This window comes from Eufriesea mexicana, unplaced genomic scaffold (assembly GCF_001483705.2).
Source record: "Eufriesea mexicana isolate 0111107269 unplaced genomic scaffold, ASM148370v2 scaffold1723, whole genome shotgun sequence".
In the NCBI taxonomy this organism is placed as follows: domain Eukaryota; kingdom Metazoa; phylum Arthropoda; class Insecta; order Hymenoptera; family Apidae; genus Eufriesea; species Eufriesea mexicana.
Genome location: NW_016909858.1, coordinates 343,402 through 367,323, shown reverse-complemented (window position 1 = coordinate 367,323; position 23,922 = coordinate 343,402). Strand labels below are relative to the sequence as shown.

The window sequence follows — 23,922 nt, the reverse complement described above, 5'->3', positions numbered from 1 at the left end:
AGGGAAAGTATTTGTTGTAGAAAGTATTTGTTGTGAAAACTGAGCTTGTGCAAATCGTTTTCCTGAGAGAAATGCATCATATAGTATCATTGCCTGGCTAGTACCTTGATGAGTTAATGAATTTCCAGACATGCCGCTTGTACTGCAAACTAAACCTTTGAATTAAAGCACCGATATTAGAAATGTTTTATACGCAATATAATTATAAATAATAGAAATTAAAAAAAGCATATTAAAACATACCTGATGACAATGTATCTGATTTACTAGAATCTTCCGGTTGCTGTTGTTGCTGTTGAGTTACAACAGGATTCTTTGCACTACAGAACCAATGTCCTGGACCCTTAATTTGTAGTTCTCTCTCTACCCTCTAAAAATATTTATAATAATAGTATTCTCAAAAAAAAAAGCTCAAGTAATTAAGACTTACTTGTAATTCCTCAAAAATTTGTTGTTTATGAAGAATCTGCTCTTGTCTTGTTGTCTTACGGCTTTCCGAGACATTTAACCCTGGTGTTGGTGCTGGGGCAGGACTAAGGCTGATGTTAGGTTCTGAAAGATTGGTAAATCCTCCACTACCTTTATCCAAAATATTAGTGTCATCTTTAGTTGTAACAACTGATTCTCCTGCGGGCTGAGATCGAACTTGTTGCGCTTCGGCAGAAGTAAGACTCATATCTGACATCATGGTTACCGATCGATTTTTTCGCAACAACGATTTTTGTGTATTATGTTTAGGTTGAAGATTTTGCGCTTGTGATTGATCTGTAGCGTGTTGTTGTTGTTGTTGATGCGATTGTGGTTGTGTAGACGCATGTTGTTGATGGGGTACATGTTGTTGATGCGTAATATGTTGCTGTTGTTGTTGTTGTTGCTGCTGTTGTTGTTGATGCTGTTGTTGGTGTGGCTGCTGTTGCTGTTGTTGTTGTGGGAGCAACATAGGTGTAGGTGTTGCATTGTGAGGTGTACTCATCATAATACTGTGTGGGTAATCCAACAAAAGTTGAACTACACTGGTATGTCCACCTTTTGCAGCTTCTATTAACATCGTAGAATTATCCTACACCAAAATAAAAAATTTTATCATACTGATATGAAAGAAATTACGGCAATTATATACCACTTACCTTCAGTTTATGAAACGGATTAGCAGACTGTGCAAGTAAAAGTTCTACTACTGGAAGATGTCCGCCAGCACAAGCTAACGAAAGGGGAGTGTGATCATTATTCGTTGTTTGCCTATTAACATCTGCGCGTTTCGATATAAGAAACTGAACTGTACAGAGATGACCAGCTCTGCATGCCTTCATCAACGGTGTTCTTCCTCCTTCTGATTCATGTTCCTACATATAAAAAAAGGCACATAAATATTATAAAATGACCAATTACACTATATATTCTTTAAAACTATATTCATTGAAGAAAAACATACCAAATCAGCACCAAACTGAAGTATAAGATCTGCAACATCAGTATGACCATTTTCACAAGCATATGTTAATGCAGTATCTCCTGTTTGTGTTTGAGCATGAACATCTGCTGCAGCTTCAAGTAAGTAACGAACAAGTTCTAAATGACCTTCTTGCGCAGCCTCCATTAGTGGAGTAGAGGCACCCAACTCAATGTCAGCTCCTGCTTTAATTAGAAAATCAGTAACTTCTAGAAAGCCACCGCAACAGGCTAAAGTAAGTGCTGTTTCTTGCGTTTCTTCAGTTTGAGCATTGATATTCGCCCCTATATGTCAAGATATACAAATTTTATTTGAAAATTCCTTAACTAATTATACGTCATTTGTAAATGAAATCTATGATGTACCTTGATTCAAAAGCAAAGCAACCATTTCTTCGTGACCTTCACGCGCTGCTTCCATTAACGGTGTATAACCTTCATCATTTACTTCTTCGATATTAGCGCCCCGTTCAATTAAGAGCATAGCAAGATCAACGTGACCTCCACAAGCAGCCAAAGTTAATGGTGATTCAAAACTGTCTGTTGGCATATTCACCTGCGCACCCGAATCTAAGAGTAAACGAGCTACTTCTACATGGCCATCCATTGATGCTTCCATAAGGGCAGTGTGCATTTCATCAGTTTTGTGCTCCTATAAAGTAATATGTTTCAAATTATATTTGAAATATTTAATACCATAAAACAATTATAATGACATCAAGTACCTGATCCGCGCCAGCTTCTAGTAAAAAACGAACCATTTCCAAATGACCTTTATAACAGGCTAATGTTAATGCAGATTCTTTAAATTCATTGGAATGAGTATTAATTCCAGCACCATGTTCCAGTAACATTTTGGCAACCTGAACATGTCCAGCACTAGCTGCTTCCATTAAAGGTGTATGGCCATTTTCATTATGATCTTCCACATTGGCACCTGCTTCTAATAATACTCGTACTACTTCCTCATGACCACCCGCGCATCCATATATAAGAGGCGAATTACCTGAAAACATATACAAACTGATTTACCCATTAGCATGTTTAGATATTAGTGACGTTAAAACATATTACTTTAGAAATTTCAACTATTTAAAATTTATGTAATATATGAAAATAATAGACAGAAACAAGAATTATTATAAATTATAAATATGAGTATTTTAACTACATTTCATACCTCCAGTAGATTGAGCATTAACATCAGCTCCATGAGCAATAAGCAAGCTTACAACATCTACGTGTCCTGCACTGGCAGCCTCCATTAAAGGGGTACAGTCCCCCTTTATGCCACGATCTTCTACGTTTGCACTCATTGCCAAAAGTACCTGTTTATAACGGAATTGTTCAAATAAAATAGTACTATAACCAAAAAAATGATACATTTCACTTTATTCTTACATAACAGGAAGTAAAAATTTTGTATGCATTTTAATTATCTTTAATATTTCTAATTAATTACTATACTGGAACAATTTCTAATATTTTTCTACGCATATTTGAAAAGGCAAGGCAAATCGCAAAGATTTTTCTATTAGTATTGTATTTGTACATGAACCACACGCATACATATAATTGCTATGAATAAAGTAATTCAAAAAAATATCACTTTTATATACGCGTACGCATGCGCACGAGTATATACACTTTTATAAGTGCATAAAACACAAATGAGAAATTAAATAAAGTTCAAACCTGAGCAAGTTCGTAATATCCAGCTGAGCAGGCAAGAGAGAGCAAACTCTCTCCGTCCTCTGTAGTCTCGTGAACACTGCGTCCTTCTGTTAATAATTTTCTAACAGTGCCTACGTCCCCGTCAGTGCAAGCTTCTACAAGAGCGCGCTTTTCGCTTTGTGTGCGTGAATTATCGTTGCGCATACGAGTCAATGCAGCTGCTGCTTCATCTAATGCACAAGAAACACTAGATGTTATGCGACGGAGCACTTCGTGATCAGGCAAGTGCTTCCCATCGCCTGATGACAACTTGCCAATACCAGCTACTTCCAGCAATGATTCTAATCGAGCTTGAGTTTCAGGATCCACAGATCTTTCTGGATCTTCAGAAGTTAACAGGAGCTTGGATGACTCTAAATGATGACCTTCGTCTAATTCAACTTGATCAATTGCGAAACACTCCACCTGCAATATAAGAAAAGAGCATTTTCTTCTATGAAATTAATTTATATATAAACGGTTTACATCTAACAATCAAGGTATATAAATATAGTAGATATTTATTTGACACATGAATGAACAAGCACACACACGCATAAAAGTATACACATCAAGATTATTGTCAGTTTTTACTTTTAAAATATATTGTAATAACATAATTGCATTTTCTTCATTTTACATAAATTTATTAAAGGAGTCAAAAGTACTAAATATAAACTGATATATTCTTATTATTATTATAACTATATATAATATTTACTTGATACATATACATATCGTAAACTGAATACATAAGGAAAAAATTATATACATAAAACTAAGATTCCATCTTATTCTTCATCTTAAAAGGTAGAGTATGAAATAATTATAAAAATTCATCTAAAGCTGCTGAGTCATTTTTCTTTAATACATTAATTTTACTTAATTTTCATAATTGATTTATAAAATAAAATTTGAAAAGTATTATGCACATTAATTCTAGGTTTTATTAATATAAAAAATCAACATTTTTATGGAGTAAATTTACGATAGAGGAATACGAACAATAGTAATTGAGGTTATTGTATAACATAAAATCCCCTCCACCTTATCAAAAAACCAAGCGAAAAGTGAAAAAAAAAACAAAAATAGAAAATAAATTATATATAAATATAACACAAAAAGCGAACAGAGAAATTAAATGAAATAAGAAGTATTGAAAAAATATTTGTCAAATATGAAAGAAAAGCGAACGAGAAAAATAAAGTAAAAGCAACACGAACTGTAAAAATTATACAAACAACATCGTTATTATAATTACAAAAAATTCAAAATTAAACCTTTCAACATTTCTAGAAATAAATTATAATTTTTAGTTCTTCTAAATCATAGTACGTACATCTCGCGTAGAGGTCATATCCTCTTGCGCGACGTGTGGGAACCAATGAGACATAAACGCAAATTAGAATGTAGGTGAAAGTATTTTATCTTCAGTAAGTGATTAAAACGGCTTGCCACTGAATACAGAGACATAAGAACAATGTGCAGCCATTCCAAGAAGGATGAAACTGACACTTCCTTGCTATACTCTCTGCGTACGTTTGAACGCGTTCCGTTTGTTTTATCGAAACCAAAGTAAAGAAAAATAGTCGCGTATTCACTGGTCATATAAGCACACGTTGTACTAACCAATATAATTGTTCAGATAAAAAATTGAGACAAAAAAGAACTCTGTACAAGACCCACTGTTGGTAGAATATAGAATAATATGGTGGCTCTGCTCTCTACAATTTCCACGCCACGAACACGAGCGACAAGGAGAGCCGAGTAACCGGCAGGAACAGAAGCAAGGATAGAGCTGAAACCTCGTTGACAGTATTATAGAAAGATTTAAGTGTTACAATAAAGTAAGAAATACACCTATAAACGTATAGAGGAGGTAAAGGTATGGTAAGCAGACAAACAGGCTCACGAACTCGCACGAATACGCGAGAAACACGACCGAAGGGAACTCCGCTGGGTGGCGCACAACGTAGTGCAAGCGGACGTAAAATAGCTACACACATACAAATATGTGTATAGAGGACAGGCACATGCGAGAGCTCGCACGCGCGAACATACTACATACAAGATTACTAGTTCAATGAAAAGCATACATATATGTACAATAGATATACGTGTATCTGCATAAATGCCTACTTGTGTAGGCATATGCATGGACGTACACGTGCATGCGCACGCGCTTGATTATGCAGTGCAGTTAACCGGAATGCTTTATTCAACGTTCACACATATAGGTACGTAAGCTACTTAAGATTATAAAAACAAAATAAATGTTATATCAATTTTTTATTATTGATGATATCATATTTTATATGCATTTCATCTTATATCGAAAACTTAATTAACCAATGAATTTTTAGGAAAATCCATGGAAGACAAGTCATGAAGTTTGACAAAAATCCAGAATGATAATAGGTATATTTTAGAAGATAAAAGAACAGCATAATTGTTTTCTACACTACAATACACAGTGACGTTCCATTAGCTACTAACACACACATTTCGATTATATAACGACCCTGCGTAAATTCCTATGTTGTTCTTTCTTCCTTTCTTCTGTTAAGGAATCTATGCAAAATTCATATCAGAGTATAAACTTAGCGATTATATTACTAGCATCTACTCAAGACTGAATTCAAATTTTGCAATATAGCAATCTTTTATTGCAATCTTATATCTTATTTTTTAGATGTATAAATTATTCATTGATTTTTATTTAATACTGTAAGTTTGACTACAAGATGTCCTACGATAGAGCAATTCGGTACTGTTTTTCATACGACAATGCACATTAGGTTATAACTTCGTCAATTTCGTAACGTTTATTTAAGTATGTAATTTCTTCTTAGATATTATTTATTATAATATAAATATAAAACATGTGAAAACACAGAATTGAATATAAGTATTAAAGCTAAAAATTAATATGTACACGAATCAATCATTTTTTACTAGACCTAGATTTTAGAGTATCTATATTATTATAAAGCTATAGTACGCAGATTTGCAATAAAATTAGAAAATGTCAAATAAGATTAACACCGATTTTGAATATATTCTATCAAAAGCTGACGTGTGCGTACATATATGTATATACTATGCGTATATACATACGTACACGCGCGCGCGCGTGTGTGTATGTGTACACATGCAAGAAGAGAAACAGGTAAGAGCGAGAGCAAATATGTAAGAAAGGAGAACAAGAGGAAGAAGACGGAAGGGGGGAGGAGGGATGGTAACTGGATAGACGACAGAAGCGACAGACGAGTTCGTGCGTGTGTGTGCATACGTACATGCGTGCGTTCAACCTCTTATTGCACGAATATCTTATTTACGATGTGGCATGTTTTTTTGACACGGTTTACCTCTGAAACACTGTCCTCTTCACTCTCCGACGAGTCTGCCATAAAGCGCGGCTGTAATTCGGAGAAGGTTTCGGTTTCTGACTTCGTAGGGCTGGAATTCGAAGACTGGGGAGTCGACGACGTCTTTCCAATGTCGTGGTGAACGCTTGCTAATTTCTCGTGCTTCTGACTATCCGAGGTCGTTCCTTGTGCTACATTCTGCATCTTTACCTTCCAGATGAATCATATGATACTAAGGTATCGTTCCCGTGTTACAAAACACACACAGAACACTTGCTTTTCGATAATAATCTTGAGCACGATCGCCGTCATTCACGTAAGCTAACACCCGCCATTTCTACTATGGCCGACAGTGAGTCTCCCGGATGCCTCTTCAACCATCTATATGATTGCATACGATTCGATATGCCATCTTTCGTTTTCCGTGGCGGGAAATTTTAACTTGTTCATTCGCAAATATTTTTGTATTTAATGAGAATTATACAAACTTATGTCATAATATAGATTAAAAAATTAAAACATGAAATACTTGTTGAAATTGTTTCCGTCCTTTGTTGTTTTTCTAAACATATTCAATTTGGACATCAGCTTAAATAACTATAATCTAATATTTATGTTTACTGTATTGATATATTTTAATTGGCTTTTGTTTAATAATAAAGTAATAAGAGATAAAGTTTTATTTATTGTTGTTAACAATAGTTTTTATAACTTTCTTATAAAAAGGTCTCAATATTAATTTCTAATACAGAGCAAGGTGTATTTAGTTCAAATTTTGAAATTACATTTGGATGTAGAACCCCCATTTTTCCAATTATATTACCATAACATAATATTTCTGCACAACGATTAGGGAAAAAAGTGGGATCTGGAAAAAGGAATATAAACATAGAAATAGATAATATAATATGTTAAAACTACATAATTCACATTTTTTTATATTTTCATATGATTTATATAATTTTTCATATAATACTTTACCATCGAGAGCACGAAGAAAATATCCACCTTTACTTTTATTAACACTTCGTGGTACTTCTAATATATGTAATATTCTATCTAATAAACCATGAATTATTTCAAAACCATCAGATTTGTTGCAATATATCGCGCATAAATGTCGTCTATTACGCGCACCAATTTCTATCTTATTATCTTTTAATATTATGTCAGAAACTTCAAATAATTTGTGAGGAAGCGGCATCTTTTTATTTGCAGCTAATGTTTTTAATAACCCTGGTATTAAAGTAGTTCGTGCAACCTATAACATTGTTATATAAGACAAAATATTAGTTTCATCTTTTGTATAAAAATTTACCCTTGTACTATGATGAAGTTGATCACTGTATTGTTATATAGGGCAACTGTATTATCAGAATTCTTAACGAATGTGAGATTTTAACAAATGATTACAGTCACTTTTGGTAATAAAAAGGTTAATCTTCTAATCAAATTTGTCCACATACCTGAAATTCAGATGTTTTGGGATTCAATATATGAACTGCTGATATATGTAATAATTCATGATTTAATTTATCTGTTATATCCTCGTATGAACACTATAAGAAAAAAGTGCTGAATTAATTACAATTGATTAATATTTATGAAACTATTAATAAAACTTCTGCATACCAGTGAGAAAGTCAATGTTTCTGTGAATCCTGCACATGCCAATTCTACGCGTAATTGATCAGATAATTTGTTAAGTGGAAACTAAATTTAATATAGAAATAAAAAATATTTTATTTGAAACTTCAATTTTAATTAAAGTTTACAATAATAATATCACTGAGATTTACTAGTACCTCTTCTGCAATAGTATATAAATACGGCATAGTTTTCTGAATTTTGTTATATCCATATGCTATGGCAATATCTTCATAAATATCACATGCATGTATCACATCATGTCGTGTTGGAGGCACTTGAACATTTAATTTGTTACCAATTCTGACACGAGATTTTAAAGACATTCTAGTAAGTAAGTTAGCTATTTCCAGTGGTGTTTGTTTTATACCAATATATTTTATTGCTTTGTCACAATCAATATGCTCAATTCGGTACTTTAAGTCAGGATAATGAAATACTTGTTCATTAGGATGTATGATTTTCACCATTTCTATTGTATATTTTGTTTTACAATATTGACTAAAAGCACAGACTATAGTATCCAATACTATCTTTGCCTAAAGATTTTCAAAATTCATTGTTATTAGCTCATTTGTTCCTCATAAATATGAAGAGAGTATATTTTTGTGTGTACCTTTGTTAAATCTATTGCAGTACATTCAATTAATATATTTTTAGTATTGAGTGTAATTTTTGAATGATCTCCATTGATAATAGGTGGGAGAGACAAAATGATTCCATTGCTATCTTGTATTATAGGATAAACTGGGCTGTCCTTTATAATGTGTAAGTATTGCTTTAATTGTGCATGATTCTGAAAAAAAAAAAAAATTAATATAATATTTTCCCCCAAGTAAGATTTGCATTAAGTAAACACTAAAAAATAAAAGTATTTACACTGTACAAATTCATAATTTCTTCTCCTGTATATTCCTTATCTTGATTCAGTGGTTTGAAATAGATATTAGCTGGTGACTTTACACAATACAAAAATGGACCTTTAACAGTATCTAGATCATGTGTTCCAATTGATACCAAAGTTCTTTTTCTACCAATATTTTGATGTAATTTATCTTGAAGATCAATGAAGCTATTATAAGAATCTTTTGTAAATTTAATATCACGTAAAACAGCTGCAACAATGTGTCCCCTGACTTCCGAACACTGAAATATAATTACTTTCAAAAAAATAAATACTTTAAAAACACATTAAATTCTTGAACTTTTATTATTTTGTTTAATTTTATAATATCAATAATAATAATACCCATACAAACCTGCTTTGTCATTATAATCGTTTGTATGTTTGTACTTGGAAATATCGTCATGTACATTGGTATATCCACTCTATATTAAAATAATTTTTTAAATGTGTATAACAGTGACATATAAGCCATATAAATATATGCTTATCACTATAATACATTTTATTAATAAACTCCTGATAAAATTCTTTAAATAACAATACAATTTTAATGTAAAAAAAAAAACAAAATAATTCATTATAAGGACATTATGAATACATATAAAAATAAGATTCATATATATATATATCTTGTACACATATATACATTAATAAAATAGTTTTATTGGTGTGTAATAATTAACTATTGTCATTTATAAATATATATGCATAAAACATTGAAAAATGCAAAGATAATGTAGGAAAAGTGAAAAGAAAGTGCATAAAAATAACAGAAAAACAAAATATATATTACACATATACATACTGGTTTAAAAATATAAGAAGTCCAAGTGTTAAACCTTCTAAACATAATAAGTCATATCTATTTGCTGGTATTTCAATTTTATAAATAATTTCTTCTGATATTTCTGTTTTGTGATATAGATTTTGTTCCTTTGTAACTATCTGCTTCTCTCTTATCTGGAAATTAAAGTTTAATTGAAGTCGTTTGTAAAATAATAGATACTTAGATATACATTATATTTAATAATATTTAGTAATATGAACTCCATACCACTTCATCCAATTCTAATCCAAACTTGAAACATAAGTTTTGAAACTCGATATCCGCTAAAATCACAATACTTAAATGAATATTTAGATATTTTATACAATCGTATTAACAAATATTTAGTTAAGATAATTATAAATATAAAAAAAATAATACAATTAAATTATCGTTGAAATTATATTATATTTGAATATTTTTAACTTACAATATGTTTTGCCAAGAACTTTGAATAATAAATCACGTTTGATATTAATAGTTGGCATTTTTATACGATATGCACTACCAAGATTAATATAACAATAATACAGAAGATTATATAAAATATTTTATATCATTAATAAATTTTTTACGTATTTTAAATGTTACACATTAAATGATGTTACAACAGCTCACCCCAAGAAAATGTGAGGTTAGAATCTACTTCCCATATTATTTTAAATAGAGTGTGGCAAATATTGCGCAAGGTAAGGTTAGATATTTAGTTGAAACTCTTGTCTCTTCTGCAATTTCATATTGAACGCATTAATAATTATTTACAAGTTTCCAGAATAAAAAAAATAATAACACGAATAAAAATATTCATAATACTATTATATATTATTAAATATTCATATAAATATTACATACATACATACGTATGTATATTAATATGTATAAGATAAATAGATAAAAATTATTTCTGCTTCTTAATATTAATATAGTGAATTATTTTAATTGCACAACTACTACAGGAAAAAACAATATTGATTGAATATGAACTTTTATTTCTATACAAAATTTTGACACATTTCAACAAATAAAATATTTTTTCTTGTATTTTATATAACAACAAATATTTTTTGTAAAGTACATTAAATCGAAGGTATATTATAAACAATTATTATTGAAGATATGTTATAAACAATTATTATTGAATAATGGATAGTTTCTTCAATGAATCAATGAACTAATCATACTGAAACAAAGTAGGACATATATGTTCTTTTACTAAAAGTGTCATATATAATAAGTTAACTATATTTTCATATACTAAAACTTACCCGTATAAATAATAAAAAAATGATAGAAAATATAATGTAAGTTTATACCATCCTTCTCTTTGGTGAATTTTAAGAGCTTGGGCACTCATTATACTAGTGGGATCATAAAGACCTGGTTTAGACATAATAGGTCTATGATAATATTGCCATAAGTGATAGATTATTAATGGAATATTTAGAAACAATGAAAGCCATTGTCTACTAAGTAAAAATAAAATATTGATTGAAATGTGTAATCCATATTCTGGAATAATTAGCTGAAATATTTATATACATATAATTGAAATCTTGATTATTGATGTTATTATTGATGCAAAAAATATTGCAAAAATTGAATTTTGATGCCTTACCGAATTTAAGCTATTACATAATTCAATGGGATTTTTATAACCAGTTTTTAATTCATCAAATGCAATAATCTGAAAAATAGAATATGTATCTTTAGCCAAAATCATTCAACTTTATATCTACAGCGCTAAGGTTAGAAATAATTTATATTATAGTATCATATAAACGTTTTTAGTTACTAGTTTGTATAAAAAATAGTCGTCGTAGTTCAAAAATAGCACATACATGAAATATCGCAAAAATAAGTAAAAAAGCATCTACTATTAAAGCCACGATGTATGAAGAAGCAGCCAAACTGAACGCCATTGTAATAATTAAACGTAATGGTTATATTATATTGATTCGATAAATATAAATTGACTTATGAATAAGAAATTGCATTTTGGATAAATAAATACATATATATTATTTGTATGTAATATTATTTTTTATGTCATCATATTTCCTAGTGAGATGTAATCAGAACGTTACCATTGCGGAATGTTTTTACTTCTATTTAAGTACAAATTCAATAGGACGGTATGCATCTTGAATAACAAAATTATTAATCAAAATAATAAAAAAAATTCCAGTACATTGTATTTTATAGCATAAAATATTTTTTTTTTTAATTACATTAGACACAATTTATATTAACAATTTTCGAAATATTTGGTGTAACTTTTATAACATTCATTTTAATACAAAATATATTTCACTATAATAACATTAACGTTACTACAAAATCATAAAATTATTTTTTTAATTATATCTATAAAAGGAAAGGAATTAAAAAAGTACTAGGATACAATATGTAGAAAAATAGACAAAGTTTTAAGGAACAATGTTAAATATACAGTAATGAAAAAATCTATAAAGAACAATAATTTTTAAGCTCCATAAATACAAAAAGTATCTAGAGTTTGTAAGATTTATTTTAATTTGTACTCCCACAACCTAATATATTCATCAAATTGTTTCCTATTGATACTATTGTATGTTCACAGTTATAAGAACAAATTAAATATAAACTATTTATTGTTTTACATTATATATATGTACATACTTCATATATAGTTATTATACAGTTTTTGTTAAAGCTTGAGCCTCATATGTGTGGTTTAATTCTTTTTCTAGCCTTGTAATTAGTCTTTCCTCATTTCTACTGCTCCATTGATTGTTGCTACTTGTAACTAGTTTTTTTTTTGGCTGAAATATATGTCTGATATCTTTATAAGATATATCCAATTCTTTAAATGCATTTAACAGAAATATTGCAATTATTATAGTTAAGAAACCACAAAATGAACCTAAAATATCCTCAACACCCATATTTTCCCATTCTCTGAATAGTATGGCAGATGCAAAGATTACCAATGTTGTGAAGAATACATAATAAATAGGTGTTACAATTGTAGTTTCAAATAAATCAAGCAATCTACTTAAATAATTCATTTGTATACTAATACAAACTATAACACATGATAAAAAAGCCCATGTTAACCAATTTGTAAATCCATTATCGAAAACAAGCATAGTTTCTTTCAAAGTTAGTCTGAGTACTTTACAACTCATTACAGTTAATGAACCCACAGATGAACATAGATAAATATAGACCATGATATTTTGCTTTCCATAGGCAGGACCAATATAAAAAATAATTAGAATACTGCATATTATCACAATGAATATATAAATAATGTATCCTGGATCTTTGACTTTGTCTAAAAGTTCATTTAATGTATTAATTTCTTCTTCCTTTGGAGAATGAATTACAAGAACTGTAGAACCCAAAATGCATAAAAGACAACCAATCTGAAATAGAACTATGTTTATTTCATTAAATATATCCAACATGAATTATATCATTTTATAATTCATGAAATATAGTATCTTGTAATATTATGTCATTACCTTTCCTAGTAAATTAAGTTTTTCATTTAGATATCTTGATGCTAATATTGCAGATATTAAAACACTAAATGCTCCTAACGGAGTAACCAATGAAGCTGGTGTAAATGCATAAGCAGCAAAATTTGCTACTTCTCCTATTCCCACTTTAGCATAAATAAATTTTTTTATAGTAAATTTTGTAATTCTTAAATATAAGCTTTATTAATATACACAACAAGAACTTGATCTTGAATATACTTTTGTTATTCAAGTATTTTCTACTTTACGTACTTAAAAAAAGACCAAACCACCACATCCATTCTTTTAAATATCCAAATCCTCCGGATGAAGCTCGTAATGCACCGCGTTTTTGAAGTCGAATTAGTGCCTTTTTTTTGATAATAAAACTAGCACCTAAATGATTATAATATTATACAATAATCAATATTATATTAATAAATTTCTAACTCAAATTATTAAATGTCAATTAACCTATAAAAACACTAGAACTAATTGCTAAACTTAAACCTATATAAAAATCTGTTGTATCGTATAATTGTATATCAATTGCAGTTCTTTTTATAAAACTCATAATTAGATTCTGATTTTCATAGTATTACTCATTAATATAGACGAAATTTGCAATTATTAAGAAGTAAAAATCATCGTAGTCCATAATCAGACCTTTCAGATATACAGATGAAACGTGGAAACCATTTTACTTTTGCATTGAGGAGTCGTTCTCATGAAGGCCTCAAAAATTAGTTTATTTTTTTATTCCATTTTTTTGAAAGATATATATATTTCCGAATGTATTGTTGGGATTGATTAGTATTGTAAGTAATGATTTTTCAAACTTAAAATTTTAAATGCGTTTTTCTTGAAATGTAATTTCTTCCACTGATATAGGAAAAATCTGAAAAACTGTATGGTTGATTACTTTGAAATTTTTATGTTGTTCTATATACTAGTAGGTCTTGCTGAAATCACAGTCATATTTTTATAATAAATTTATCACCTTCTTGTTAGAAAAATTAAAAATACATATAAAAATTTTGGAATATTTAATTTAAGTTTTCGTCATTTTCCTAGTTTTCAATATAAAATAATTATTTTGATCTGAGTGATAAGTGTAAACTTACTGAATAGAAATATTTTTTTGCTTTAGTCAACCCTGAGTATTACAATCACTTATGTCAGTGATAAGTACATGCTTGATATAAGCGTGAAGAGAATATACATGTCAAATATAAAATTTTAGCTTTGAGAATAAAATAATTTCGAAGATATTAACAAAGAAATGTTGGGAATTATACATATACATTACACCGCCGCTTAAATGTATATATACGGACACAAACATCTTTGTTATGTAGCAACTCACGCGTCGTCGATCAGATTTTCACTAGAAATATATGTATAATGTTTCAGTGGCAGCACGGTCTTTGATTTTGTTAATGAGTATATATATAAGATGTTCCATGGAAAATGGGTTTGCTCCTTCTATGTCAAATTTATCACTTGGCGATGAAATAAGAAATAACCAAACTGGAAATTATTAAATTCCCGCAGCCAAAATTCTATATTTGGCATTCATTTCCCTTCTACTCTATTACCTCCAAATTTCATATCAATTGACCGCAAATGTCATTCGAAAAAAGAGCCACAGGGAATACTTAAATAAATTTAGAAAACATTTAGTTAAAAAAAAGTAATAAAAATGGATAAAATTTGTAACACTTATATAAGAATCATCCCTTTAAGAAAGCTAAATGGGTTGCTTCACCTTCACCCTTGCCTTTGTCAGCATCATATCAGATCCAAACTACATTATTCCCTATATTCAATCTTTTTCTGCTACTTCACTAGTGAAAGTAGAAGAATATAATGCACGTCTGTCTGCATTTTTTATAATATTAAATTTTTACGAATTGTGCACATGTTAAGCAAAAGTTTCATCGATATTTTGTTTTTATAAAGTAATGTAACAATTAGATAGTCTATATTATATATTGTCAATGAACATATATTTTATATGTAATAGACACGTGTGTAAAAATCTATTTGACAAATACAAAATTGTGACACTTTACTACAGATATATCCAAAGTCTTTATAATTGATACATAATCTTTTACCTGATTTTTAATGAATGCATCGGTGATACAATACTTTGCACAATATTGTAGCTATTACATTATACACTAATCATATCAATGGAACACATATAACACTAGTTTACAAATAATTATTATATTGTATATTTGTTACCATGATAATACTTGATTATGATTAATAAAAACATAATATCCAGATATAAAGTCATTTAATGTGTAATATATAATGTATAATAATGATAAATAGAATATTATAAATGAACATAAACATATTAATATTTTACCAACAACCATGTTTATCAAAAAGTAATGCTTTCAATATTTTTTGACAAACTGATCTCACTGTATGAGTAGGAACTGTAGAAGCACATAAAATGCAAAGTATATGATCTCCATGTTTAACTGCGTAACATTTGTGGTATTCTGAACATAAATAAGTTTCCTTTGTACCAACAAATTTCCAACTATCATCTGTTGTATTACATTCAAATTCTGAAGATAATATATATGCTTCAACAGCTTGATGATAAAATGTTCTTAATATATCCAACCTGTGGGATCCACTGATTCTATTCTTTGCATACTGCATATTTTTACCAAGTATAAATTTTTGTATCTTATAATTTGTTAAAAGAAATCTATTCATAAAAAAAAAGATTAATATTATATTAATTATTTATTTATATTAAATTTATATTAAATGTTACTATTTTTATTACCCAAGTGTCTCTGAATCTAAATTTACAGATGTAGGTAAATTTTGTGGATAGCATTGCTCTGCAGTGTGTAAAGCGTCAATACTATTTTTCCAACATTGTACAGCAAATTTCTCAATTTCTGATAAATCTGGATTTGGTCCACATAAGGCTAATACTTCAACTTGATTAATTAATGTTATAGACACTAATCTGAAAGCCACCTACATCATTTCCCACAATAAATTGAACTTATTTTGTTTGTAAGTCACATCATTATATTGCACTTATATTTCTAAAATATGTTCAAAATGTACTCACATTTGGACTTTTATAAGGTAGAAATACTGGAATGTCTCGTGTAGTATAAGTATCTTCTGTATTAACAGCTATTATTAATAATTTTCTTTCTATGGGATTTAAATTCCACCATCCTTCTGTAGCTACTGCTAAACATCCATGTATTAAGATACATCCATATATAGAGTCCAAGCATTCCATATAACCTTCCAAGCATGTCTTAAATAGATTATTTATAAGTTCATGAATTTAAAATATTTCTAAAACAAATTAATGAATTACCTGAAATAAACTATTTTCCTGGCACATTATACATTCTGTCATATTAATAATATCAGTTTTTGAACAAATTCCATCTCCAACATCAAGACATTGTAATAAACTATCAACAATTGGGCTACATAAGCGTACATCTTTCTTCAATTTTTCAATATTTTTTGTACTTTTTAGTTCTTCAATACCAACAAACAAAATCATTGCACCAAAAACAGCATTAAGAAACTTAGCTAATACAGATTTGGTAGTTCCACTTGCAATAACTATTAATGTAACACTTTGTTCAAACTCTTTCCACATTATCATAGTATCAGGTAAATTTGTACTCCAAAGTCTTATGTTTTGTGATTTGAGAAACATATGTATTCCATATAGAGATGCTATTTTAGAAAATGTCATCTATAAGAATCATTAAAAAAAGGCGAAATTAAAATTGGTATTACATAAATTTGTATATTGTACTTTTATTTATATCATTATATTATATCAAATTTACTGTATCTCCTTCTCCTTTTTGACGAGAAAACAAAGGAATTCCACCAGTAGAGGTTAAACACATAACATGAGCAACCATAATAATGTTATTTTTCTCTTTTAAATATTAAATATTTAGTAGTATATAAATTTGTTGTTAATTTGTTAGATTACATAAAAATATTATTCTATTCGATTTGTCAAATTTAAATTTAATTTATAATGAATTATATTATTATCACTATATTTAAAGTATGTAAAATTTGATTTCTATGGTTCATCTTATGACATACTATATTTTATATTGATATTCTCCGTCCGAATTTATTTCGTTTCATACAAAATTGAATTATACAATATAAAAAGCTGATTAATGATTATCATTTGGTGTTTTTCTATATGGTAATAATTAATGTTTTTTTTATGATAAATATATTAATATTTACGTGACAACATAGCAATAAAAAGGGGCTCCCAGTATTCTAAATTAATAGTGATATTACAATGCCAAGTTATATTTAAAATATATGTTTGATATGATGATTTACAATATTACGAAAATATAACTCTTATTTTAAAAACTACAATTTGAACAAGATAAACGTGTTTGTTTCATTTGTACCTTTCATTAAAATTAAAGGTATTATATTATGAAATTATAATATCATTTAATTAAATGTAAAATTTAATTAAACATGATGTTTACATGCTGACACGTTACACAAAAAATTATCAATAATAAGACAAAAAAAAACTAATAAAATACACTTACAAGCGATATGTTAAATATATATTTAAAATAATTTTATATTTTTGATCAATGATTTTAACGTGGAAGAGCTGATATTTAAATAAAATTAGAAAATTCAAATATCATATTTTACACTTATTTGAAAATGGTAAAAAATAATATAATAACAATAAATGGCAAATTAATATAGTATAAAAATATAAAAAAATATTTTATATAAAGCGAATCTTAGTTATATGTTATATTTATACAGTTGTCATATTTCGTAAATATGTTTAATTCATAGTTACTTTAAAGAAAATGATTAAAACTGAATAACACATATATTAAGAATTTCGATACATCTATAGGAAAATTATTTCATGATGACATTTAAATACAACGATAGTGTATACTAAATAATAAAGAAACAATATTAATTTTATTCTTTTTTTATTATTTAGATTTATATCTTGTATATAAATAATTATGTATATATTAGTTAAGAAATGATTAGAATAATATTATTACTTTCATATTTTCAATTCATTTATTCAAATGATTAAATTATGTACTATAAACTTGATATGAATTACAATTATATTAATTTAGTTGCAAATGTTAAAGTTAAACATGGTAATAATAATGAAGTCCTATGTTTCAAAATAACTAATTATTAAAGTCATAAAGGCAATAAAAATATAGTGAATATTTAAGAACAAGAGGAGAGAAGATTTAAAAAAAATTCTAACTTTAAATAAATTTAAATGTTAAGTAAAGGTGTAGAAAATAATTTAGAAAAAAATTAAATTAGAAAGAAAGAAACGTTTGACATAATGTTGACATTCATTCGGCACGAAAAGATAGTTGTAAAACACTAAGTGAAGTTTTGCATGAACAATCTTTTCTTCACATAAGCTTTTAGGAAATTTCTCATTTTCTTGAACAGATAAACATTAATTGTTAAACATATAATAGCTTTAATTGTAAAAAGCTATTTGTTTTTTCGCGCATGAACTTAGTGCATATCGTAAATTACGAAAAAGAGTGTCAAGTCGGTGTAGGAATGTGGCACTTCAAAATGGCTGCCAGTTACTTTAGTAATTTACGGCTGTACCTTTCTTTGTTGTTACTGTAGTAATTACGACTGTATGTTGGAATACCATAGAATTAGTTTTAAGGGAAAATAGTGAATTAAAAGTTTTATGTGTACGTTAACCTTATCACATAGGTTCCATGGAAACGTGAGAATAGAATATGCTCTGAAGACATTCTTTCTTGATTGCTGTTAAATTTATTTCAAGAAATTTTTTAGTTAATGCTTTCTGATTTACAAAGAAAGTGTGTGTTATTGTAATTCATTTTACAAAAGACTTTTTGGATCAATTTGTTACGCATCTAATGAATAGGTTAGATTTTTTATGAATCTCAAAATTAAATACAAAGATATGAAAAATCATTTGTACTACACATAAAGCTGTTTATATTTAATAATTGCAAGGAAATTTTCAAATAAAGTGTGTTAAACAAAAATAATAGAGAAATAAGTAAAATAACATAAAAAGCAGTTAATATTTTCTGTAACAAATAATATATCTTAATATTTATCAATTTATTAATATGATTATTATATTATTGTGTACGTAATTACAAATATCTTGATAAGGAATTTCCTAATAATGAACATGACATTTTTCATATCAAATGTTTATATTTTATGTAATATATAATATTAACACTAATAATATTACAAAAATTTTTAACATCTATTATTATTAAGCCAATATTAGAATCATAGTATAAAATTAAAGAATTTATACTATATATATACAATTAATCAGTTAATCAAGTAATTAATTAGATAATTTTATAAGTATAAATTAGTAATTTAGTGATTAGAATTTGAAATATTTTTAAAAAGATTAAAATCATTTGGTATGATATTGTATAATAAATATATCAAGATCTTATATGAATGTTACAGCATTGTAAGAAAATAACTTGATATTATGTTTTAGATGTATGTATATATATATATATATGTCACAGCCGGATTAAAGCTAGGTCTGAGAAGGCCTAGCATGGGCCACTATGAATCCACCCACGGTTAGTAAATCGAGCACTCGTGGCTCTGGATATCATCAAAAGGCTTTAGCTGAAATTCGCAATTCTTTACTACCGTTTGCAAATATTGGAGGAACAGGAGAAGTAGGTTCCAGTGCTGCTAGTACTATATCTACTTTATCTACGACCAGTGGTATTAGTTCTGCTTCAGGACTTAGTGGTCTTTCTGCAGCTTCGAGTTCTACCATTGACAAATCTGACCAACGACAATTGTTAGCTCAGTTATTAGCAATGGGATATTCAGAGGTATGTGGATCCATTTTTAAACAAATATCATTTATTGTCAACTTTATTTAACAAAACTGATAATTAATATTTTATAATAAAATTTTATATCATGTATGTACAGGAAATTGCACTGCGTGCATTGAAGTTAGCTGGTTGGCGTCTAGATGCAGCTATAGAGTTTCTAAAACAGGCACAGGGAGAATCTTTGAATGGTCTTGGTAAACTTAACAGCAAGTTAATAAGAAAACCTAGTTTGGAAAGAGAGTTGAGTTTACAACGTGGTAGCCCTGCACTAGACAGTGGTGCAGGAAGCTCACGATCTGATAGTCCACGATTAACGGAACTTAGTCCACATCCGCAGTTGAGTCGACAATATTCTCCGAGCAATTTCGTAGAACGAGAACCACCTCCTCCTCCACCTCCTAGATGTAGTTCTACACCACCGCCACCTCCACCGCCTCACACCCCATATAATCAGCCAAATGTACCTACTAACATGCAGCAAATGCTTAAACGGATGTCTCCTGCTCCAGTCGTTCCAACGCGGCCACCTCCTACCACACCTGGTAATACTGGCCCGATTTCTACAGCAGTCAATCTACCGCAAAGAGGTACAAGTCCGGTAGCGAGTTCCAATAATAATTCAAATTGTCGTCAACCTATGATTGTTCAAAATGGTCCGCAAGTTCAGCAGCAACTTTCTCAACAAATGCAAGCTCTCAGTATTTATCAAACGGGCAACAATACTAATACTCAAGTTGAACCACCGCCTCCATATCCCATAGTCTCTTCTTCGTCGGCTGGTCCGGTACAACCACCGTCATACAGTGCCTCTATACAAAATAGACAAAGTCCTACACAACAAGATTATCGTAAAAGTCCCTCTTCTGGAATCTATTCTGGTCCAACATCAGCTGGTTCTCCAAGTCCAATAACTGTTACCGCTATATCCCCAAATACACAAGCATCCATGGCTAGACCTACACCGTTACAAGCTTGGGGTGCGCGACAGGCAAAGACACAACCACCCATTATCATGCAATCTGTTAAAAGTACTCAAGTACAAAAACCCGTATTGCAAACTGCTGTCGCACCAACTTCTCCACAACCGATTTCCACTTCTAGTAACACACCTCCACCTCCACCATCTTACGCATCATCTATCCAACAAAAGCAGCAGCAACAACAACAACAGCAACAACCGCAGCAACAGCAACAGCCACAGCAGCAACAATCAACGCAGCCACCACCACCTGCTTATCCACCAGTAAATAACGTGGGCACAACATCAACAAACAATATAAACGTGGGTGTTTCAGTAGGAGTACCTACTACAGAACCGCCTAGTTATGCAACAACAATGCAAGCATTAGCTGCACAACGAGGCATGCACCATCCAGTTCCTCCACCCCCATATGGAACAACTACAAATGAGGATTCTAACTGCATGTCAACGATGGATAATAATACAACTCTTAGATCATCTCCGGTTGCTCTACATTCTCCATTGCAGAGAAAATATTCACCGGTAGACGGGTGTCAACATTCTACGGAAGCACCGCCTTTACCTCCGGTAACGTCTACATCTATGTCTTTGAGGACTAATAACAATATTGGGAACAGTGGTAATAACAGCAACAGCAGTAATGGTGGCAACAACAATAATAACAATAATAATAATAATCATTCACCAGATAGTAATGGAGCAAAAAGTGCTGGTTCATCACCTTCATCTTACAAGATCAAGCATCAGTCTCCGATACCCGAGCGGAAGCATATGAGTAAAGAGAAAGAGGAAGAACGTAGAGATTGCAAAGTCCGTAATTATTCTCCCCAGGCATTTAAATTTTTTATGGAACAACATGTTGAAAATGTATTAAAATCTCATAAACAAAGATTATACCGTCGACTTCAATTAGAAACAGAAATGGCTAAGATTGGTCTTAGCGCAGAAGCTCAATGTCAAATGCGGAAAATGTTGTCACAAAAAGAATCGAATTACATTAGATTGAAGCGTGCAAAAATGGATAAATCCATGTTTACGAAAATTAAACCGATCGGAGTTGGCGCATTTGGAGAAGTGACGCTTGTCAGGAAACTGGATACAAATCAGTTTTATGCTATGAAGACTTTAAGGAAGGCAGATGTCTTAAATCGTAATCAAGTTGCTCATGTTAAAGCTGAAAGAGATATATTGGCAGAGGCTGATAATGAATGGGTTGTGAAACTTTATTATTCCTTTCAAGATAAGGACAATTTATATTTTGTAATGGATTATATACCTGGTGGTGACTTGATGTCACTGTTAATCAAGTTTGGCATTTTCAAGGAACCTTTGGCAAGATTCTATATTGCTGAATTAACGTGCGCGGTAGAAAGTGTTCATAAAATGGGTTTCATACATAGAGACATTAAACCAGACAATATTTTAATTGATCGAGATGGACATATAAAATTAACAGATTTTGGCCTATGTACAGGATTTCGTTGGACTCATAACTCTAAGTATTATCAACAAAATGGTGTGTATTCAATTAATCAATTTATTCTTTCAATCTGTATATGTGTGTGTCTATATGTATTTCTACTTAAATACTATATACATATGTATATAAATTTATAACAATATTATCATAAAAAGCAGGACATGGAAAACAAGATTCAATGGATCCTGCTGACGATTGGAACAATGAATGTCGTTGTATCCAACTAAAACCATTGGAGCGTAGAAGACACAGAGAGCATCAAAGATGCTTAGCGCATTCCTTGGTTGGAACACCAAATTATATCGCGCCAGAGGTATTACAAAGGACAGGATACACACAATTGTGCGATTGGTGGAGTGTTGGTGTAATTTTGTATGAAATGTTAGTTGGTTCTCCTCCTTTTCTTGCTAACACTCCAGCTGAGACACAATATAAGGTAAGTGTAATGCATATTTATTTGCTGTTTTGTCATCAAACCTTTTATATGATACATTGAGTTACATTGTATATTGCAGGTAATTAATTGGGAAACAACTCTACACATCCCGAAACAAGCTAATTTATCTGCAGAAGGTATGGATTTAATATTAAAGTTATGCGTTGGTGCAGATCGTCGGTTAGGTAAGAACGCAGATGAAGTAAAAAGTCATCCATTTTTTGCAAGTATTGATTTTGAGAAGGGATTGCGTCGACAAGTAGCTCCACACATACCTCGGATACAATATCCTACGGATACGAGTAATTTTGATCCTGTGGATCCTGATAAATTACGGAATTCGGAATCCTCTGATTCCAACAAATCTGACGAATTATTAGATAATGGGAAACCATTTCATGGTTTCTTTGAATTCACTTTTAGGCGTTTCTTTGATGATGGTGGTGGTCCTGCGTATCCTAGTCGAATAAGTTTGGATGATAATGATAATCAAGGTCCAGTTTACGTATGACAATAATTTTAGAACTTTTTGTATTCACCAAGTCAATAATGACGTAATTTTTCGTACATTTTATTGAAAGAAATCTGTGTTTGTAAATATTATTTGAAAGAGTTTCTTCTGGATCGATGAGTAGATAGGGTAATGTCAATCATAAAAATG

At 29.8% G+C, this 23,922-nt stretch overlaps 6 protein-coding genes across 7 annotated transcripts in view; 1 reads left to right on the top strand and 5 right to left on the bottom strand.

The window, feature by feature from the left end:
- mask (multiple ankyrin repeats single KH domain) overlaps nucleotides 1-6,990 on the bottom strand; it is a 16,287-nt gene extending 9,297 nt beyond the window's left edge. For both annotated transcript variants that reach the window (XM_017901717.1, XM_017901718.1), the window contains exons 1-10: nucleotides 6,531-6,990; nucleotides 3,145-3,588; nucleotides 2,630-2,777; nucleotides 2,175-2,455; nucleotides 1,816-2,101; nucleotides 1,433-1,734; nucleotides 1,128-1,343; nucleotides 431-1,060; nucleotides 244-370; nucleotides 3-155 (exon numbers count right to left, since the gene is read on the bottom strand). In XM_017901717.1, coding sequence (XP_017757206.1) covers nucleotides 3-155; nucleotides 244-370; nucleotides 431-1,060; nucleotides 1,128-1,343; nucleotides 1,433-1,734; nucleotides 1,816-2,101; nucleotides 2,175-2,455; nucleotides 2,630-2,777; nucleotides 3,145-3,588; nucleotides 6,531-6,734 — 2,791 coding nt within the window. In that variant the 5' untranslated portion in view covers nucleotides 6,735-6,990. The remainder of the gene's footprint in view (nucleotides 1-2; nucleotides 156-243; nucleotides 371-430; nucleotides 1,061-1,127; nucleotides 1,344-1,432; nucleotides 1,735-1,815; nucleotides 2,102-2,174; nucleotides 2,456-2,629; nucleotides 2,778-3,144; nucleotides 3,589-6,530) is intronic.
- Nucleotides 6,991-7,246: 256 nt separating this feature from the next.
- On the bottom strand, nucleotides 7,247-10,427 carry beta-PheRS (phenylalanine--tRNA ligase beta subunit). Its single transcript, XM_017901679.1, has 11 exons — nucleotides 10,341-10,427; nucleotides 10,139-10,194; nucleotides 9,890-10,044; nucleotides 9,437-9,506; nucleotides 9,057-9,323; nucleotides 8,794-8,973; nucleotides 8,336-8,716; nucleotides 8,163-8,243; nucleotides 7,997-8,089; nucleotides 7,512-7,791; nucleotides 7,247-7,398 (listed from the first exon to the last, which is right to left on the bottom strand). Exons 1-11 carry the CDS (start codon nucleotides 10,396-10,398, stop codon nucleotides 7,247-7,249), a joined length of 1,773 nt encoding a protein of 590 aa, XP_017757168.1. The 5' UTR covers nucleotides 10,399-10,427.
- A 599-nt stretch (nucleotides 10,428-11,026) lies between these two features.
- cni (protein cornichon) lies at nucleotides 11,027-11,829 on the bottom strand. Its single transcript, XM_017901680.1, has 4 exons — nucleotides 11,749-11,829; nucleotides 11,526-11,594; nucleotides 11,176-11,432; nucleotides 11,027-11,090 (listed from the first exon to the last, which is right to left on the bottom strand). The coding sequence occupies exons 1-4, from the start codon at nucleotides 11,827-11,829 to the stop codon at nucleotides 11,066-11,068; spliced, it is 432 nt and encodes a 143-aa protein (XP_017757169.1). The 3' UTR covers nucleotides 11,027-11,065.
- A 753-nt stretch (nucleotides 11,830-12,582) lies between these two features.
- On the bottom strand, nucleotides 12,583-13,987 carry spict (magnesium transporter spict). The gene is made up of 4 exons (XM_017901697.1): nucleotides 13,888-13,987; nucleotides 13,687-13,809; nucleotides 13,417-13,559; nucleotides 12,583-13,317 (listed from the first exon to the last, which is right to left on the bottom strand). The coding sequence occupies exons 1-4, from the start codon at nucleotides 13,985-13,987 to the stop codon at nucleotides 12,583-12,585; spliced, it is 1,101 nt and encodes a 366-aa protein (XP_017757186.1).
- Nucleotides 13,988-15,792: 1,805 nt separating this feature from the next.
- fy (fuzzy planar cell polarity protein-like protein) lies at nucleotides 15,793-17,357 on the bottom strand. The gene is made up of 5 exons (XM_017901702.1): nucleotides 17,280-17,357; nucleotides 16,790-17,182; nucleotides 16,529-16,726; nucleotides 16,232-16,431; nucleotides 15,793-16,150 (listed from the first exon to the last, which is right to left on the bottom strand). Exons 1-5 carry the CDS (start codon nucleotides 17,355-17,357, stop codon nucleotides 15,793-15,795), a joined length of 1,227 nt encoding a protein of 408 aa, XP_017757191.1.
- A 2,720-nt stretch (nucleotides 17,358-20,077) lies between these two features.
- wts (serine/threonine-protein kinase warts) lies at nucleotides 20,078-23,922 on the top strand. Its single transcript, XM_017901658.1, has 4 exons — nucleotides 20,078-20,357; nucleotides 20,461-22,861; nucleotides 22,984-23,261; nucleotides 23,341-23,922. Exons 1-4 carry the CDS (start codon nucleotides 20,079-20,081, stop codon nucleotides 23,770-23,772), a joined length of 3,390 nt encoding a protein of 1,129 aa, XP_017757147.1. The 5' UTR covers nucleotide 20,078; the 3' UTR covers nucleotides 23,773-23,922.

What these genes read in the sequence shown, in the direction of transcription:
- wts (XM_017901658.1), top strand. Translation starts at nt 20,079, where the DNA reads ATGAATCCACCCACGGTTAGTAAATCGAGCACTCGTGGCTCTGGATAT. An exon ending in TAAGTATTATCAACAAAATG is followed by an intron (nt 22,862 to 22,983) that starts GTGTGTATTCAA and finishes CATAAAAAGCAG; the next exon opens with GACATGGAAAACAAGATTCA. An exon ending in CAGCTGAGACACAATATAAG is followed by an intron (nt 23,262 to 23,340) that starts GTAAGTGTAATG and finishes TGTATATTGCAG; the next exon opens with GTAATTAATTGGGAAACAAC.
- fy (XM_017901702.1), bottom strand. Translation starts at nt 17,357, where the DNA reads ATGGTTGCTCATGTTATGTGTTTAACCTCTACTGGTGGAATTCCTTTG. An exon ending in AGGAAAATAGTTTATTTCAG is followed by an intron (nt 16,727 to 16,789) that starts GTAATTCATTAA and finishes AATCTATTTAAG; the next exon opens with ACATGCTTGGAAGGTTATAT. An exon ending in TACCTTATAAAAGTCCAAAT is followed by an intron (nt 16,432 to 16,528) that starts GTGAGTACATTT and finishes GAAATGATGTAG; the next exon opens with GTGGCTTTCAGATTAGTGTC.
- cni (XM_017901680.1), bottom strand. Translation starts at nt 11,829, where the DNA reads ATGGCGTTCAGTTTGGCTGCTTCTTCATACATCGTGGCTTTAATAGTA. An exon ending in TTATTTTTGCGATATTTCAT is followed by an intron (nt 11,595 to 11,748) that starts GTATGTGCTATT and finishes TCTATTTTTCAG; the next exon opens with ATTATTGCATTTGATGAATT. An exon ending in TTTTTTTATTATTTATACGG is followed by an intron (nt 11,091 to 11,175) that starts GTAAGTTTTAGT and finishes ACTTTGTTTCAG; the next exon opens with TATGATTAGTTCATTGATTC.
- spict (XM_017901697.1), bottom strand. Translation starts at nt 13,987, where the DNA reads ATGAGTTTTATAAAAAGAACTGCAATTGATATACAATTATACGATACA. An exon ending in GTGGTTTGGTCTTTTTTTAA is followed by an intron (nt 13,560 to 13,686) that starts GTACGTAAAGTA and finishes TTTATGCTAAAG; the next exon opens with TGGGAATAGGAGAAGTAGCA. An exon ending in AACTTAATTTACTAGGAAAG is followed by an intron (nt 13,318 to 13,416) that starts GTAATGACATAA and finishes GTTCTATTTCAG; the next exon opens with ATTGGTTGTCTTTTATGCAT.
- beta-PheRS (XM_017901679.1), bottom strand. Translation starts at nt 10,398, where the DNA reads ATGCCAACTATTAATATCAAACGTGATTTATTATTCAAAGTTCTTGGC. An exon ending in CTGCAATAGATTTAACAAAG is followed by an intron (nt 8,717 to 8,793) that starts GTACACACAAAA and finishes GAAAATCTTTAG; the next exon opens with GCAAAGATAGTATTGGATAC. An exon ending in AAACATTGACTTTCTCACTG is followed by an intron (nt 8,090 to 8,162) that starts GTATGCAGAAGT and finishes TTTTTCTTATAG; the next exon opens with TGTTCATACGAGGATATAAC.